We start from the raw sequence: 18,993 nt of genomic DNA on the forward strand, positions 1-18,993 counted from the left end.
TACTACTACTAATAATATTATTGCTAATAATAACTGCATCAATTTAATATTATTAATTACCATTGTTTATGATAATAATAATGACAATAATAATCACTTCATCATGCTTATATTAATATCCATGTCATTCTCTGTGCAGTTTTTAGCTTTTTTAATGCTTTAAAGGAAATCATGATTTCATGCTAAATAAATTAACAGAACAAAACAATTACTCAAGCTTGCTCTGTGGTTTCTCCGTACTTACAAAAAATGTATTCCTTTAGCAGATGCTTTTGTCCAAAGTGACTTTCAAATGAGGAATACAACACAAGTGAATAAAGAAATAGAATGCTAAAGAAAAAGAGTTTGGCTACAACCCAAGAAGATTTCAGGGAATTGCAAGCAAGTGCATCTATTGCATGAATCTGTGAGAAAGCTTTATGCAAACCACTAGATACATTCAAGTTGAAACGTTGCACTTTAATGGGCTTTTCTTTTCTTTTTTATCCCAAAAAATCAAATGCATACTGATTCTTTACTGATTTAGGCACATTCCTTTTTATTTTATTTGTATTTATTTTCTGTAATGAACAAGCTTAAAGACACACCGTGTCTCTGCACACACTCTGTGTCTTTCCTCTGTTGCCAAGCCAGCTGGCAAACACTTCCATTTGCATGCATTAGCAGCATATTGCCATGGAGCTCAAAGGGGAACAGGGATTGCTGAATACAGACGAATCTGTAATTAGGTTCACATCCAATTCAGGCCCCAACTATTAGAGAGCAGTTTCATTTTATACATCTGATATAAAAAAAAAAAATAATTATACACTGCAGTTAAAAGGCAATCGAAAGTGATAATCAAATGGTCCTTAACAAAGCCCTGCCCTGTTTTATTTCTGCATAGATGCAGGTCTGACAAGGGGTTTATGCTAAATGTATATTTAGGTTATACTGCCTAGGGGTGTGGACCCACCCATAAAAATGCATTTAATTTAATCAGACAGGTGCAAAACTAAATTTGGATTACCATTCATATTCAAAGTCTAATATGTCATTTATTGGGTTGAATATTGCAATTAAATTAAAAGATCCTAATGTAACCTCTGCTTCCCAGGGCAATATTTTTATGCAATATTAGGTTCATCAAGTGTGCAGAATCATTCCATATTAACTAAATAACCCTGTGGGTAGACAGGGATTCATATTACATGTTGACAATGTTACTGGGATTGTAAACTCAATCTTCATTTATTTATAATGCACAATAAAACAACAGTGGATGACCATTGTGCTGAACAATATCAATTAAAAAAAGCTAGAATACGTACAACAGTATGACAGTAAAACACAACATAAACACATAATTGAAGCTTAGACTAGCCCCATTTGACTTGCGGTATTTAGAAAGCGGTATTTCACAATTTAGGGCTGGTTATGGCAAAAGCCTGGTCACCTCTTTTCTTTAGCCTAGATCTAGGGAACAAGAGTTTCTGATTAAATTACCGTAAACATCTAGCTGGTGTGTTTATACTCAAAAGGTCAGAAAGATAAGAAGATGTCAGTACTTTTAAAACCTTAAACTCTGTTTAAAACAAACTGGCAGCCAGTGCAAAGAGAGTAAGACGGGTGATATGTTCGTATTTACGAGTGCCCGTCAGAAGTCTATCAACCGCTTTTTGGACTGTTTGTAAACGATTCATATAGGATTGGCTTATATCAGGGGTGTCCAATCCTGCTCCTGGAGGGCCACTGTCCTGCAGAGTTCAGCTTTAACCCAAATGAAACACACCTGAACCAGCTAATCAAGGTCTTATTAGGCATACTACAACTTCCAGGCAAGTGTGTTGAGGCAAGATGGAGCTAAACTCTGTAGGACAGTGGCCCTCCAGGGCTGCGTTCCAGTCCAAAATTGTCATGCCCTTCACTCGCCGCCTCGTTAACTCGGATATACGTCATTGCTTACGTTGCATGACGTGACCACTACTGGCGGAACCTTTGCAATAGGCTGAATTGGAACGTGCTAAGCCCTTGATCACTTAGAATCCACTATGGGGTTGATTTATTGTTTATTTTTTTCCCTTACGAAATTGTTTAATGCAGCATTCTATATGTATATGGTGTGTAATTTTTTTTTTTATATAATTAATATATCATATGTTGTTTGTGGCGGGGTAAATTAAATGCAATGTGCGTTGACGTCACAATCATGTTGCATTGTGGTATATGGAGCTGCCTGAAGTGTACGAGGGAGCGAGGGTCTGTCCATATTAACTTCCCTCGTCCACTTCACGAGGAACGCACTTCAAAATTGCGGCAGGGATTCCCCAGAGGGGAAGTGCTTAGGGAAGTTCGCAAGTGCATGTCTAAAAGTGGACTGGAACGCAGCCCAGCAGCAGGTTTGGACACCCCTGGCCTATATAAATTGAGTTGCAGTAGTCGAGATGAGTTGAAGGCCTATATTATTCTCTCAAACTCAGCAAAAGTTAAAAAAAACTCTTAACCTTGGCAAGGGGTCTTAACTGAAAGATAATGGATTTAACTACTGCATTTACTTGCTTATCAAATTTCAAAGCAGATTCAAAAACAACACCCACATTTTTAACAGAGGGCTTAACATATGTCACCATACCCATCACTTGATTTCAGGTGCCAGAAACAGCTAGAGGTTCGAACACAACTGCCACAGTCGTACTCTCGTTGAGATTTACTGTAAGAAATGTAGGGACATCCATGCTTTACTTTCTGACACACAAGAGATTAAAGTGCTCAAACCATGGTTGTCATTTTACTTAAAAGGCATATAGATTTGAGAGTCATCAGTATAACAAAGAAATGAAATGTGTTTATTAAAAAACAAACCCAGAGGGAGCATATATAGAGAAAACAAAATGGGGACCAGGATAGATCCTTGGGGAACCCCACAGGTCAAAACTGATTTGGAAAATCAAAACAAAGCCATTAAAAAAAAAAAAAAAGGAAACACACAGAATGAGAAAGTTCTAGTATTCAAATAGGATTTGAACCAATTTAGGGCACAACCATTAATACCCACACAGTGTTCAAGGCATACGAATACTGTGGTCTATAGTGTCAAATGCTGCACATTTAAATCTAAAAGCGAAAGCACTACAGAGTTCAGAATCAACAGATAATGTTGTTATCCAGGTTAACCTGGGAGGTTTCAAACACACCACTGTACTCTAAAAAATATATGAATTTGAGCAGAAACTACTTTCTCTAAAACTTTAGATATACAAGAAATAGGCCTAAAATGAGATAAAAACGGACACATCAAGATTCTGCTTTTCAACATGGGTTTGACAGTTGCATGCTTAAAATATTTCAGAACGGTCCCTTCAGAAGGACTCTTGTTTATTATAGATAAAATACATGGCCCAATGGCATCAAAAACCTGAATGAGTAAGCGCACTGGAATAATATCAGTTGAGGACATACTGACATAGTTTTAATTGCTTAAGTTCTAGAAGAGAGTTTAGAAATTGGCTCAAATTCATTAAAACATGAAGTAGGCTATAGACAGAAGGGATACAGGGATCACAATCTGAGGGGACAAAAGCTGTCTGATATCATTTATTTTATTTGTTAAGTAGCTGAGAAAATGTTCACAAACTATAACTGGCTCATCAAAATGAAAATCAACAGAGGGATTTATAACATAATTTATAGGTCTATGAGACAATGATGTCTGAAAAGTATTTAGATTTGGCCGCTTTCAGAGCTTTTTGGTAATCTAAAGAACCCTTTTCCACTATAAAGAAGCTTTTGTGCAATGGAAAGGTTCCATGGATGTCAAAGCAACTTCATGGAACCATAAATGCTAATAAATAACATTTATTTTTAAGGATGTATTATGCTTTTCAGAAAAGTGTAAATAAAACAAAAACTGTAATGAATAAATGACACATAAACCTTGCCCTTGCTTAACATTTATGAATAATACCCTTAACCTGAAAGCACAGTCCAACCTTTCAGTTAAAATCTATCTTCATAATATCAATGATTGACTCTTGACTGAAAATGCTAGTGTACTTATGTTTAGGCCTACTTGTTTACCCAACAGCTATTACAATATATTTTTTAATTTAAGAGCCATTTGAACTATGCCTCTGAATTTGAAAACAACATAAAACCGCTGCAAGAGAAAACACATAACTGGACTTTTCACTCAAACGCCATTAATTACTGAGATATCGCCCTTGTGACAACTTCCCTTTGAGATAACTGCCCTACTTATGCAACCATTTTAGCTGCTACATATAAATAAGCAGCGTAACATATTATATAATTTATATTGTATATATAACTTAGTATTACATTTATTTTTATAGTATAAAGTGGGGCTTACAAACACTTTCATTTTCGACATGTATTTCTCTTTAATAGGGAGTGGCGTCCAAAAACTGACGCTAGCATGACGTAGCCCCTCCCAACACAAATATACTCAAAGGAAAGCCAGACGAAAACAAGGAAGTAACGAGCAAGAAAGACAAGGAACTTTGAGTAACCCTTATATTTATTGTCAAATAAACGCAGAATTCGGTGTGTTGAAATTCTCGTCCCCTAGAATCTTTTATCTACAGTGAAGAACAATGAACAACAAAGGTAAATACGCGATCAACTCCGATCTTCTGCTATTTTGCTTAGCCGCTTCCTAGCAACTACCAATGGAGTAAACGTTAGCCTTCATAACCGACTTACATAACAAACGGTTTTACATACTGAACTCTTATGGATTATGCGCCAAAAACATCTATCATCGACTACCTCATGACGGAAACTGTAATATTTTACGTGGGAATGTCAGATTTCAGCGGACTAGCTAATGTTTGGAAATGAAAACGGCTAAAGGGTAACGTTAACTAGCTTCGCTGCTACAGCGCGGTGACGTGATTGGAAAGGTGACCTCATTAAGAGAACGAGACGCTCACAGCCTCCGTTTAATCACTAATTAATACATTTTACATGTGCTTCATCAATATACTGTGGTTTTAAGAACAGTTTGTCTGATTCTTTATATTGTAAATTAGCTGTCAGTTAAGACGGGCCTATTTGCCTCTTATTTTTCTATTCTCGTTTTCATTTTTAGATTTGCATATTGTCTTATTATATATTGTAATTTAGCAGTCAGCTAAGACTGGCCTATTTGCATCTTATTTTTCTATTCTCGTTTTCATTTTTAGATATGTATATTGTATTATATTTTAATGTGCTATTTTGTGTACAATACAAAAATTCTAATTATTAAAAAAAAAAAAGATAATGTGTTCTATTAAATTGTTAATTCTAATAAATTGATTAATTTAATCCACATTTCGGCATGAAACAGAAGTTGCAATAGTTTTTTCTTCCCTATTGTGACACATATCCAAGTGAAACGGCTTCTCGAACAAGAAAAAATGGAGGACGGGACTTTATTTTGTCCATCGGGAATTGATTGGATCGTTGGAACGTTGTGCTTTGCTATTGGTCGATCTCATGTGAGTGACAGGTTGTCCTGCCCTCACGCCAGTAAACACATCATCAGAGAAGAGATGTTATTTTGATTAAAGATTATGAGGGCACATGAATAAAAAAATGATGATGTGCATTGATAAATCATTTATAATAAATATTGCAGTATTCCATGAAAAAGCAAGAGTGACTTTAACCCTTTAAAGCCTGACACATTAAAAAAATGGCAGAAAATTATATATTTTTGGAAATTAGATGTTTATTAAGCCTTGAATCAAAATATAAAAAAAATTTTTTTGCCAACTCATTTTGTTTATGATATATTTTTTGTATCACATTTGATACATCAGGCTTTTGTGGAACGTTTTGCTTACAACAGTGTAGATTTTAGAAACAAAAAATCTATTATGCCTTTAACAGTTTGAAAACATAGCAGTTTCTGTCTTTGTTCAGGCAAAGATGCACCTTACACTTCTCACAGTACACATGTGAGAAGTGATTGTTGGTGCAATGCTTGCATCTTTGCACCAACAAAGTGCAAAGATGCACTTTGGCGGCCTATAGCTTTAGGCGGCCTATAGCTTTTTTATTTATTTATTTGATTTATTCCCATTTGGAAAGAATTTTTTAAATTACTAAGCAACCACTGAATGGAACAACACAAATTATATATCATTTTAAAGCTTAGGATCTCAGCTTTTTAATGCATCTAATTACATTTATTAACTCCTAACGAGTGCTGAGTAATCCCTCTAAAACCGAGTGTACCGCCAGCAGGCGCCACCTAGCTGCGAAAATATTCATTACCATATTTTTCAAAAATCTTGCCTTGATTAACACAAAGTTGATGTCATTTGAAAGCTTAGAGTCTGAACTTTACAGTGAATGTATCCACTTTGAAAAACTCTTAAGTATTGCTGAGTTATTTGCTGATAAATAGAATTTCTTTTTTTCCATAATCTATAAAATAATGTACTGCAATGTGTCAAAAACATCATACAGCTCATGAAACATTCTCAGATAATTGAAAATGGCACTTCATTTTTTACAGCATATTATTACAATTAAAATGAGCCCAAAATTAACATAATCTATTGCTTTTATGACAAGATATTCTTCATGGAGAAAAAATTGCCCATGAGGGGGTGTCAAAGACTGTACAAAAAGGCTGTCTCTTTTCAAAATGCTGTAATTTTTGATTGCTTTATCTAAAAAAAATTTTTTTTTATCCAGATGCAGCTAACATAGGGGGACTTCACTAAAAAAGAATTTTCCTCCTACCTTATTTCCTTCCTGAGTTATTACATGACAAATAAGAAAGATATGCAAAATCATAATAAAAATTATATATATATATATTGTCTTTTATCCGCCGTTTCTTGGCAGGACAATGTCCAAATGTAATGTAATTTATATTTTCAAAAAATGTAAAAAGAGTTCTTTCAAACGATACCTACCTTTTGACTCTCCTTGCTATAGTTTTGGAGTTATTATGATTATATAATTTTTATATGGGGCAAAATTGGCTGTTTCAGGCTTACCAGTTCATTTCTCTGTGTGTGTGTGTGTGTGTTTGTGTGGGTGTGTGTGTGTGTGTGTGTGTGTGTGTGTGTGTGTGTGTGTGTGTGTGTCTGTGTGTGGGGGGTGTCTTATTTGCACTCTTGATGTTTTAGAGTGTCACCCCTTCATTGCTGTACACTTTTTTTCAGCACAGTGGCTGATCTGTAGCTTGTACCACCAAAAGTTTCTCTGAGTTTTCCTATTTTTTCATATTTCCCATTCGTCGCCCGTTTTCGGGCGGGAGGAAGCTAAGTGTGACTTTTTTTTACGACCCTTTACCATATCAGAATCATCTCCTTGATTTTTTTTGTGTGTTCATATAGGTAATAAAACAAAAGTCACCAAGTTTCACCCCCATCCAATGAAGCAAAAAAAATTTAACAATTCGAAACGTTCAAGTATTCGCCCGTTTTCGGGCGAAGAATCCCAGAGGGTTATGTCATTTCAGTCATTAATTGCCATTAATTGAATCATCCCAATATTGTGTGTGTTTGCATTGTGGTAGTCATAAAATAACATTACTTCATTTGACATTACTGTTTAGACTGCTTTATGTTCCATTAATACCTGTTGTATCAAATTTGATACACAATTTCCAACACGATTTACTCGTAATTTAACGATTAAATTATTAAGTAATTATGCATTATTTCAATTCAGAAAGTGTTAAATTAATTATATCAGGCGAAATCCAATATTATTTTTTACCTTAACAACTTGAAATTAGCCTTTATTTTCCTGCCGAAAGCGTCTAGCTTGATTCAACTCGCAGCCGCCAATTTGAAAAGCTAAAAAAATCACCCCTCTACTGCCTGCAGTACAGTGAAATTCCACAAGATGGCAGAATACACGTATCAAAATAGATACAACAGGTTTTCAAAGAAAGTATTGCTCTCACTGATTCAGTATATGTCTTAGAAAATCGTGTATCAAATATGATACATGCGGCTTTAAAGGGTTAAAGAAGACTTCTTTTGGTCAATATCTTTAGTATTTAACCCTAATATTACTCTCTTTGCAGTAAATGAACATAGGATTCTGTCGTGATATTGATTTGACTGTTTTTCTGCTTTGTGTCCATGCAGGTTCATATCCACAACAAGCTGTTTACCCTCAGCAGAGCACAGCATCCGTTTACCCGCCTGCTATGCAAGTCCCTGCTCAGGTGTCTCCATATCCAGATGCCCCTCCCCCATACTCTGAGGTTACCAGTACTAGTTACTCTCTGTCTGGTCATGTGAATGTGCAATATCTCATTATAGTATAAAAGGAGTAGGAAATGCCCTTTAGAACAATGTGCACTAATCAACTATTATATTAGATAGCAACATGTTTTTAAATGAGTTTAAAGGTAGGGAACGGCTAGCAATAGCAAATTAGCTTTGAAAGCATGAGATCCCACCCTCTAAAACACATGAACGCACACAGCAGAGTTTGCAAAGCATCATGAGATGAGAGATGGCACAACCTCATGTCTCAAAGCACATAACATTACAATAATAATGAACATTAACAACTTAAAGAGCACTCACCTGTACCACCTGACTGCTGCAGATTCATTTCGGTGTTGATAGTGTTGCCATCAAGTCACAAACCTTTCAGAGTATAACGTCACAGGTTTCAATCTCTTCCAAATTACAGTAGTTATGGCGTGAACGCGTCATAAGCTGGTTGTTTTGGTTTAGGAGGAACTGTTAAAGGTGGCTGCTGTTTGTTTTTGGCGCTCTGTGACTGTATGTCTACAACTCTGCATAGCATGAAACACGCTGATGATGTGTGATGAGGGAGGTATGGAAATACATGCGTTGTCAGGCCCGGTAGGACATCGTACCATTGCATTCGGACTGAATGCAATGATTGGACGAGCATTATAAGGTCCTACGCCTTCCACAGATGGTATATATGTGACCCTGGACCACAAAACCAGTCACATGGGTCCATTTTTTTAAATTGAGATTTACACATCATCTGAAAGCTGAATAAATAAGCTTTCCATTGATGTTTGTTAAGATATGACAATATTTGGTCGAGATAAAACTATTTGAAAATCTGGAATCTGAGGGTGCAAAAAAATGAGAAAAATTGAGAAAATCGCCTTTAACGTTGTCCATTTATGTTCGTGATTTTGCTGCATTCACTCACAAAAATAAATGTTTTTTATATTAATGGTAGGAAAAGTTACAAAATATCTTCATGGAACATGATCTTTACTTAATATCCTAATGATTTTTGGCATAAAAGAAAATGTATTGTTGGCTATTGCCACAAATATACCCGTGCTACTTGTGACTGGTTTTGTGATCCAGGGTCACATATATATATATATATAAATGCATTTAGACCATTTAACTTGCTATCAGGATGTGAAGAGACTTTCAACCAGCATAACAAAAAAAAAATCTGGAACAAATCGCCTACCCTGCCTTTAACACTCAAGAATCCACATTCCCTTACTCAAGACTGCATACTAAAGATTCCTTCCTTTTCTAAGAAAATGCATCATTTCTGGAAATTGCTTTTGATGAATCATCTGTTGTGATATAAGTGCCACCACTCAGACAGACAATGCAATTTAAGCAATGAATTAAGGCCCGTTCACACCAAGGATAATAACTATAATGATAAATATATAGTTTTAAAAATCGTTCTAAATGTAAAAGAATAGTTGAGTCCACACCACAACTTAAGCGGTAACGGCACAGAGAAACGACATTGTTGGAATCACTTTCACAACTATTTTTTTCCAGCTGCTGATGAATATTAAAAACATTGACAAGAACCAATCAGAATCGATGTTGCTTTAAAGACCTCAGGCATTTAAAGCGGCATATGACCGAACTCCAGCGTGTGCTTATAATAAACAGAACGGCATTGTGCATCGGTGTGATCGCTAATATAGTCCCAAAGGAAAGAGATCTTCTAGTCAGTATGCTAGATTTATAACAAATTACTTGACGTTGAGAAAAATGAAGCAATAAGCCAAAAGAGGCCATTAATTTCAGTGAATTGATTATGAGTTTGACCTTAATGAGACCTTTTTTTTTTTTCTTTTTTTTTTACAAAACTGCATCAAAAATGAAATGATAATAGAGACCAATGTTCAATTAAATAGTCATTAAAGTCATTTTATTAATCATAACTTTTTATTTATGGACTAGCTATGCGGTAACAGATTAGTGTTTATCTGCATTTTAAAATGGCTTCAAGTGTGGCACATTTTACTTTTTTTTTTTTTTTTTTATAAATTCTGTGTCATCTCATACAAAAATCATTAAAATAACATTTTAGGGTTTTTGCATTTCACAGGTTTATCAGCCCAGGTATATGGCTCCTCCCCCAGCCCCTGGACAGATGGCCCAAATGACCTCAGCATACCCTGGTACTCAGATGTACATGCCAATGCATGCTCAGACTGTGCCAATGGGAGCCATGGCCTCCGGTGTCCCAATGGCTTATTATCAAATGGGACCCATGTACCCTCCTGGCTCCACCGTCATGATGGATGGCGGATTTGATGCTGGAGCTCGCTTCGGGCCTGGCACCAGTGCTTCCATTCCTGTGAGTATTCATAGTAAACCTGTTGAATTTTCTTAGCCAGGAAGTAATATCCATTTATATATAATATATTTATATGTAAATGAACAATGTTTACTCGTTCTCCATGTTACGTGGACTGAGAAATTCACATTTATTTGTCAGCAAAAGTTTTGACAGCTCCAGGGCTTTCGTGAAAACTGCAGATTATACTTCAGAGTTTTTGTTTTCCCCGCCCACGGACAGTCGGATCGACAGAGGGTTATGAACAGAACAGTAGATTTGCAAGAGTAGGTTTATCACTGAAAACCGTATCATACTATGTCCACTCTTTAAACAGCATTATAGTAAAAACAGAACACTATGGCGACAGCTTTCTTACCTGTACACAACGCCGTTATGATCTGGGAGGTTGGGCGGAACTGACAGAACGCCAGTTTCTTTCAGTTTTTTCCCTCCCAACTTTTTTGCACTTCTGTAGCCATGTATGTACTCTTATGTCCCAGTACTCGAGAGAGCCAGTTTAGTTCAAGGAAGTCGATTTGAAATTCCCTGTAGGTTCAGTCTTTTCTGAGATCCTATAAGTTACAACTTACTAAATTGTGGCTGAAAATGTATTTAATTAACATAATTGTCTCTGTATTTAAGCCTCCACCTCCTGGTCACCTCCCTAACGCTGCTCAGATGGCGGCCATGCAAGGTGCAAATGTTGTGATGACACAACGCAAGGGCAACTTTTTCATGGGCGGCTCCAGCGGCGGTTACACCATTTGGTAACAATGAGCATCACCCTGGGCCTGGACCGAAGCCCTCCTTTCCCTCTCCCTGGTTCCCTTTACCTGTTCTCCCACGCCTGCCTCCCTTGGGGCTGCTTGGCTAAGCCACAATACTGATTTAATCTAATGGAATGTAATATTTTAGAGCCCCTTACTCAAGGTACAATACTCCGCTGTTGATATAATTGTGTAAAAACGCAGTTATTGCGTATTCACGATTAAAACCGCTTTCAAAAGTGCATGATATTTGTAGGATCGAACTTTTAGTGATCATGTATGTCATCTTTCATAATTATTGGTTGGCTAAGACAACTTTTAAGGTGAAAACCAGGTCATTTTTACCTTTATTGCCACTGGCGTACCTCTTACAACTTCATTCGGCTTCATTTTATAGTACATTTTCTAGTTTTTTGGTTGTTTTCTTGAGCCGGAGATCATGCCAAGAGAACTACCAAGCCAGTTTGATCATCTGTGTAAAGTAGCTATGCACTTGAAACGTTCTCTTTGAATAGTACGCTTAACTAAGCCTTTCATTCCTATCATTATTAAGGTCTTGTCAGATTTGTCAAATGTGGATGTAGGCGCTCTAAATTAAAGAGAAAGACGTGTTTACAAATTCAAACAGCGGTGGCGTATTGTACCTTTGGGCAAGCGTATATAAATATTATCAGGTGCCAAAACTGCACCATTATTTAAAAGCAAAGGAATTTACATAAGAATGAACCTAAATGCAGTAAAAGAGAGAGCGAACAAGACAAACAAAAGTTGGACTTTTTTTTTTTTTCTTCTCAATATTTTCCCTCCTATGTCGGATACCCAGAGCTGTACATATAGCCGTTTAGAGTGTGTTTTGTGTGTTCCAGCTCTATGTGCTTCTTCACAAACCTCTTTAGCATTTCCACAAAGGTAAAGTTGTTTACAATGGTCAGGGCTTAATCAAGAGACGATTTATTTTCAGTATTTCAAATAGTTTGGCACATCAAGCATTTTGTTTGTTTGTGGGGAGCTGCTTGTACCAAAGATCTGGACTAGAATGCACTAAAAGCTTTTTGCTTTTTGTAAGTCTTCTGTCAAAGTACATCTGCACTCAGATTCATACTGAAATAAGTAAACATATCATATTTAGATGATGGTGATTGCTTTGCAGGTGTCACGCACCAGGTAGAGCACACCACTGCTGTGACTGCATTTTGTAGGGGGTTGTGTTGAAAAATATATTCATGTTTCCTAGTTGCATCTTGATGTTTCTGCATGCACTTTTCAGTCATTTTGTTCTTAATAAAAAGTTATCATTGTTAAAATTTTTTAGAAGTACTACAAGATTAATTTATGTGCACTGTCAACCAATTCTGAAATGTTTTTGCCGATTTCTTTTGTACATATGCTTTTAAATACGAAAACCGCATCAGTTACACTTGTTGCTGCATTGATGATTTTTCAAAGCGGCACGGTAATACGTAGTAGCATATACAACGGCTTATGTTCGGCTGAGAAATTGTGGTGTTGATTTGTTAATGTTTCACAAGGGATTACAGTTTTCCTCACATCTGTAACATGACTTAAAATGTTTTTCAAAATACCTGACATAAAAGGATAACCTCACTGAGTTACACCAGCAGTTGTCTCCACCACTTTTTGCTCTAATTGATTTAATTGCTAAATCTTCATTTCTACTCGCAGCAGTGCTAGAATGCCCTTCAAAAGCACCTGTTTTCTGCTTGACACTACAACTTATAAGTTTTGTAGCAGTTGCCTGTATTATATGTGACTGTAATTTAAAATGCTGCTTTTTTTGCTAGATAATACTGAGGTGAAATGCTCACATTCTCCATACATTCACTGGTATCCCATTATTTTTTGTCATTATACCATATATATTTTCTGACTGATTAAAAAAAGAAAGAAAAAAAATAGTGAATTTCATGCTAGCTTGGCAAATGGGGCTACTTTTTAGGCTTTACGTGTATCAGGTGCATCACTGGGTATCCGACACTACAGTTCTAACGGTTTTGCCCATCTGAATGATAAAAAATAAAATAAAAACATTCAGGTAGATTTTCTATCTGCAAAGAAAAAAGAAAAAAACATGCCAAGTATGCTGGCATTGCCTTAGCACCATTTATATAATTTTCTGTGATTTCTCATGTAAGTTAGGTTGTTATTTTAGTTTGAAACTTCTGACCTGGTTATTCCTTAACCTGACTTTTTATTACTAATTCAAATCTCATTTCATTTATTTTTACTTTATGAAAATAACATAAGGCAAAAAACATGAGGGCAAAGTCTTCAGAACTCTTTATCTGTTTCAATCTTAGCGCAGCATTTTATCTTGGCATGTGCCACCGTGTGTTTGTGTATGCAATGTAGCGGATACACTGCTTATCTTGAGCCTCAATACCATGACAGTCACGGATGGTATATACGTCTTTGTGGGCACTACAGTTCAGGGAACCCTTTTCATTTTTTTTTTTCTATATATATATAATATAAAACAATTGTGATGGGTTATAATGGATGCATACTGCAGCATCAAGGAACCGAGGTCCTTCCTAGTTTGCTACATGACAAAATGATCTCCAGTGAAAAATGTGGTGCACTTAACTTTTTTTATACTAAACCTTAAGTATAAAACAAAATTTAGAATAAAAGCTATTTTGAATTTTGACCATCTGTGTTGTAATATGTCTTTCAACGTTTGGTGTTGAAATTTTTGCCTGCTGGCTGGTTCATGTGGAGGTTTATCTCCAGATTACAACAAATGTTTCTCTTGAAATTCACATTTAGTCCAAAGAAAGGCCGGATATAGATCTTGGAAGTTGATTATTGTTGTAAATTACAATCCAGAGGCTTAATTATTTTAGAAAATACTTGCATGGAAATTGATTTCTTGTAGACAAACGAAATCTTAATTTTAGTTGTACTAGCAAATTGTATTTGACATGGTATTATCATCAATAACCACAGTAACGTATTGATAGTGCAATAAAAAAAAAAGGACTCCGAATCCAATATAAATTATTCATTTTCTTAAGATACAACTGTAACAAAAAAAATATACAGTGTCATGTGTTTGACATTATGATCAGCATCTGTCAGTTTTACAAATAATGAAAGAGATCATTATATTTGGCACCGTTACAGCATGGCTTTGTAACAAAAACACAACTTGAATTATAAAAAAAAAAAAAAAAAAAACTGCCATTAATAAATAATACAAAGCCAGCTAAATGGTCAAAGGGAAAAAGTAAACTTTGAAAGGCCACAAATTAACACTAAAGTGACTTGTGACTCAAAATCAAGTTTGTACGCTGCCTCTAATGTTTAGCATTTACATTTTAACTCTTGCATATTAATTTTCGTGTCATTTTTGCTGAAGTAGGGAATAAATAGTTTGGATTGGACTATAAACAGGCAATTTTACAGCAAAAAAAAAAGATTGTCCCAGTAACAGAGTAACTTTACCATACCAAAATCGATGGTGAGCTTATTGACATCATGAATAAACAACTCCTTTTACTTCTGAACTCAAACTCAAAACAGTATCCATTCAACTAAACATTCTTCCCCACAGCACAGACTAGTGGCTTATGTCCCATATGTCCTTCCATATAAACCTCTCTACATTGACTATTTAGATGTCTGGAGCAATCCATGCATTTTTAGCCAGATCATTGGTTGAATCCCTCTGATGCTGAGCAGTTCAGATGAAGTATTCCTTCTTGTTGTCAGTGACGGTGTCGTTGTAGACCTGTTCTGGGTCTACTCCTGGTGCCGGCTCACCTGCGGTTCTGTAAACACCCTTACTGTGGCACAGGTATCGGTACAACAGGAATCCACAGAGAGCGAGGGTCACCAGGATCAGGGCAATTACCACTAGAAGAAAAGAAAAAACACATTTTAAACAGCTGTCAATGTACAGTAGAACAAATGAAGATATTACTATACAAAAATAATAAAGTGAAAAAAAACAAACTTTTTTTTTTTATTATCCAAGGCATAAAGATAATTAAAAGCACATAAGCACACAGCGTTTTTCCCTAATTTGGAAATCAAACTTCATCTGTTTCATATGACATAATAAACAAACTATTTGTATGACATAATAAGCATAATTCATATGATAAATTAAAGCATGATTCACACAATCTGACCTGACCAGTACTGCCAAATTTTAAGTCAATGTACAGGGTGGGCCATTTATATGGATACACCGTAATAACATGGGAATGGTTGGTGATATTAAAGTCCTGTTTGTGGCACATTAGTATATGTGAGGGGGCAAACTCCTCAAGATGGGTGGTGACCATGGTGGCCATTTAGAAGTCCACAAACAGGACTTTAATATCACCAACCATTCCCATGTTATTACGGTGTATCCATATAAATGGCCCACCCTGTATATTCAGTGAATATAAATAAATAGATTTCTAAGTGCAAAATGAGTCAGATTTAAAATAAACAAAATTCAGTTATTGAATGTAAACACACACAGAGTTTGGGGTCAGTAAGTGTTTTTTTTTTTTTTTTTTTTCACAAGAACGCATTCAATTGATCAGAAGTCATTTATAATGTTACAAAACTTTTATATTTCAAATTAAAGCTGTTTTTTTTCTTTGTTCAGCAAAGAATCCTGAGAAAAAGTGTCACGGTTTCCACAATAATATTAAGCAGCATAATAGCATACCGGTAATAATAAGAAATCTTTCTTAAAGCTACACTGTGTAATTTTCTTTAAGTTGATTCTTAGCAAAAAACAAACACTTTGTTCTTTCAAAATGATATGTGCTCATTAATGTGTAATTACTTCTACCAACTAATCAAGTATTATCGTAAGCGTAGAATATGACATTTAGAATACATACGAGCGAGTCGCTCGAATGGCGGCAGCCATGTTGCGCCTCCATCTTGAAAGTACATTAGCCAAAGAAGGACATACCTGAAAATTCAAGCTTCGCCTTTCGCGTTTTTACACTCAGTGGCACCGTGACGAATGCGAGGGGGAGATTACTCGCGACTGCCGGCAGATTTGAATTAATACGACCACCGTAGGAGTTAAAACGCCCTCGGAATGGGAGGGGCTAGAAAGTAATATTCAGTTGGTGATCATAAACAATTTCACCACTAGATGGGAGAAAATCCTACACAGTGTAGCTTTAAGCAACAAATCAGCATATTAGAATGATTTCTGAAGGATCAAGTGACACTTAAGTACTTATGCTGTAAATTCAGCTTTTCCATCACAGGAATAAATTACATTTAAAAGTAGCCTATATTACAATAATAATAATAATAGAGTCAAATAGCATTCCTATAATATGTAGCCTCATTGAACAATACCTTACAAATCTGAAACAGTCCCAACAAAAGCTTTCTAGGAGTGTCCAACACAATATAATTCAGTGGCTTTAGTCTAGTATCATGATCTATAGTATAAACTAGACTGATAGACTGGCAGACATTTACCTCCTATTACAGTCGAGTCTGTTTGTGGTGTAGCAGCCGTAGTATTTGCTGGAACATCCGTCACTGTGACAAAAACAAAAACAATGAAGACGACACGAAACCTGTATGTCAAGATTACATGCACTAAAATGTGGAATTACAACCATTTCAGATGGAGAACATGATCAGCATTGCTGAGGAGTAATCAGATTAGGAGAAAGATAAAAATGATGGCACGATGTTAGGCATTAACTGTGCGTAGATTTTATTTAATGCTTCAGCACTACACCAAATGAGGCCAGGACTGAAAAGTGTACATGTATTACGTACATGTTAAATAAATTGTGTTGGTGCCAAGACAGATTATGTTGCACTAGGCTATTACACTGTTCTGATACATTGTTTGAGCTGAGCGACACACCCAAAGCCTGTGAGGGAAACTTTTAATAGTTTGCTCTTTATATTAGAAGACAATGAATGTGCACAACTTACCACTAGGTACAATGCTAGTCATGGTGAAAGTCATACTTGTATTGGACGGACACCTATTTGGAGCAAAATAAACAGACTTGTGTCAACAATCACATTTTTAGTGTGTGAAACAGTCATATGACTTATTGAGTAAACCTCTTTTATACATTAACTATTAAATATGGACAAACATCACTGGGTTGTGAGACAGACGCATCACTCAACAACCTGTACAGTAAGTACATTAAACTGAGTTTGGGGACTTAATCGATCTTTCTACATTTGGATTTTTCAAAGACTTGCGTCAACCCACTTTTCAAAATAAATCTACAACTATACATCACAGGTTAAGGGACGTTCTACGAAACGGGTGCCTTTTCTAGTTTGATAGTGATTTTTCAGATACATTGTTTATGTTGGACCACAACTATGTCTTTTTTTAAATGAAAGATGAAACTGACATTACAAATGTTGCCGTTTCACTACACAAAACGTTTAAATTAATTGATAAAGAGGAAAATATACAGAGATGCAATGACTGTGTATGTGTGTGTGGTTCATGTAGTCCCTTACGTTATGGGGACAAAATGTCGCCACAATGATGGCAATACCAGAAATCCTTGGGGAAATTTTTTTGGTCCACAGAGTCGTTTACACCGTGCTCTCTCGTCTCATACCTTGTATCCTGTTTTGGTGCGTAAATCTATTTAATTACTTCAAGAATACAGCTATGATAGCTTTTAGTCACTTTATTTCACATTTTTCACAGGGGAATAATACAACAGACGTTTCAGCTTGCAGGCCTTCTTCAGAGTGTATTCCCCCTTAAAAAAATTAATTGACTAAAAGGATTTTGAATTTTGAGTGCGCATCATAGCTGTATTCTTGACTTTTTTTGGGTCCCTATGAGGAAAACAGCTTATAAGTCATCATACTAAATGATGAAAACTGCACAAAGAAAGCCCCATAGATTAACATGAAGAGGGTGTGGGTGTGTGTGTACCTACATAACTATATTTTGGGGACTAATTTGTACCCAGAAGTGACAAAAACCTCCCTTTAGGGATGTCTTTATTTGTAAATCTGGTATAAAAAATAAAGTGATTAAAGGTTTTTTAAAAATGCAGAAAGTTTTGTGTGATGGGTAGGTTTAGGAGTCGGGTTAGTGTAAGGGGATAGAATATAAAGTTTGTAAAGTATATCAACCATTATGTCTATGGAATGTCCCCATTTAGATAGCTAAGTAAACGTGTGTGTGTGTGTGTGTGTGTGTGTGTGTATGTGTGTGTGGGGCCTGGTAAACCCTACATTATGGGGGCAAAATGTCCCCATAAAGATGGCAATATCTGAAATCCTTGTCCATGTGGGGACATTTTTTGGTCCCCATGAGGAAAACAGCTTATAAATCATAAAGTGATGATATATATATATATATATAAATTCAGTTTTCAGTGATGGGTAGGTTTAGGAGTCGGGTTAGTGTAAGGAGATAGAATATACAGTTTGTACAGTATAAAAATCATTATGTCTATGGAAAGTCCCTATAAAACTTGAAAACAACATGTGTGTGTGTGTGTGTGTGTGTGTGTGTGTGTGTGTGTGTGTGTGTGTGTGTGTGTCCCACACAAGGCTGGAGACAATGAGGGAAAATCAAAAAAATCATTTTTAGATGTGGTTAGGAAAATGTCTAGGCCTATATAAACAAACATTAAAAGTTTGAATTAGCTCTTCATTATTTATCTCATATTTACACATA

General features: G+C 35.9%; 1 protein-coding gene across 1 annotated transcript; it reads left to right on the forward strand.

The window, feature by feature from the left end:
- Nucleotides 1–4,431: 4,431 nt before the first annotated feature.
- Nucleotides 4,432–13,989, forward strand: dazap2 (DAZ associated protein 2). Its single transcript, XM_079849066.1, has 4 exons — nucleotides 4,432–4,605; nucleotides 8,100–8,218; nucleotides 10,321–10,572; nucleotides 11,197–13,989. Exons 1-4 carry the CDS (start codon nucleotides 4,593–4,595, stop codon nucleotides 11,323–11,325), a joined length of 513 nt encoding a protein of 170 aa, XP_079705192.1. The 5' UTR covers nucleotides 4,432–4,592; the 3' UTR covers nucleotides 11,326–13,989.
- Nucleotides 13,990–18,993: the final 5,004 nt, after the last annotated feature.

The sequence above is a fragment of the Squalius cephalus genome (genome assembly GCF_949319135.1).
Source record: "Squalius cephalus genome assembly, chromosome: 18".
Taxonomy (NCBI): domain Eukaryota; kingdom Metazoa; phylum Chordata; class Actinopteri; order Cypriniformes; family Leuciscidae; genus Squalius; species Squalius cephalus.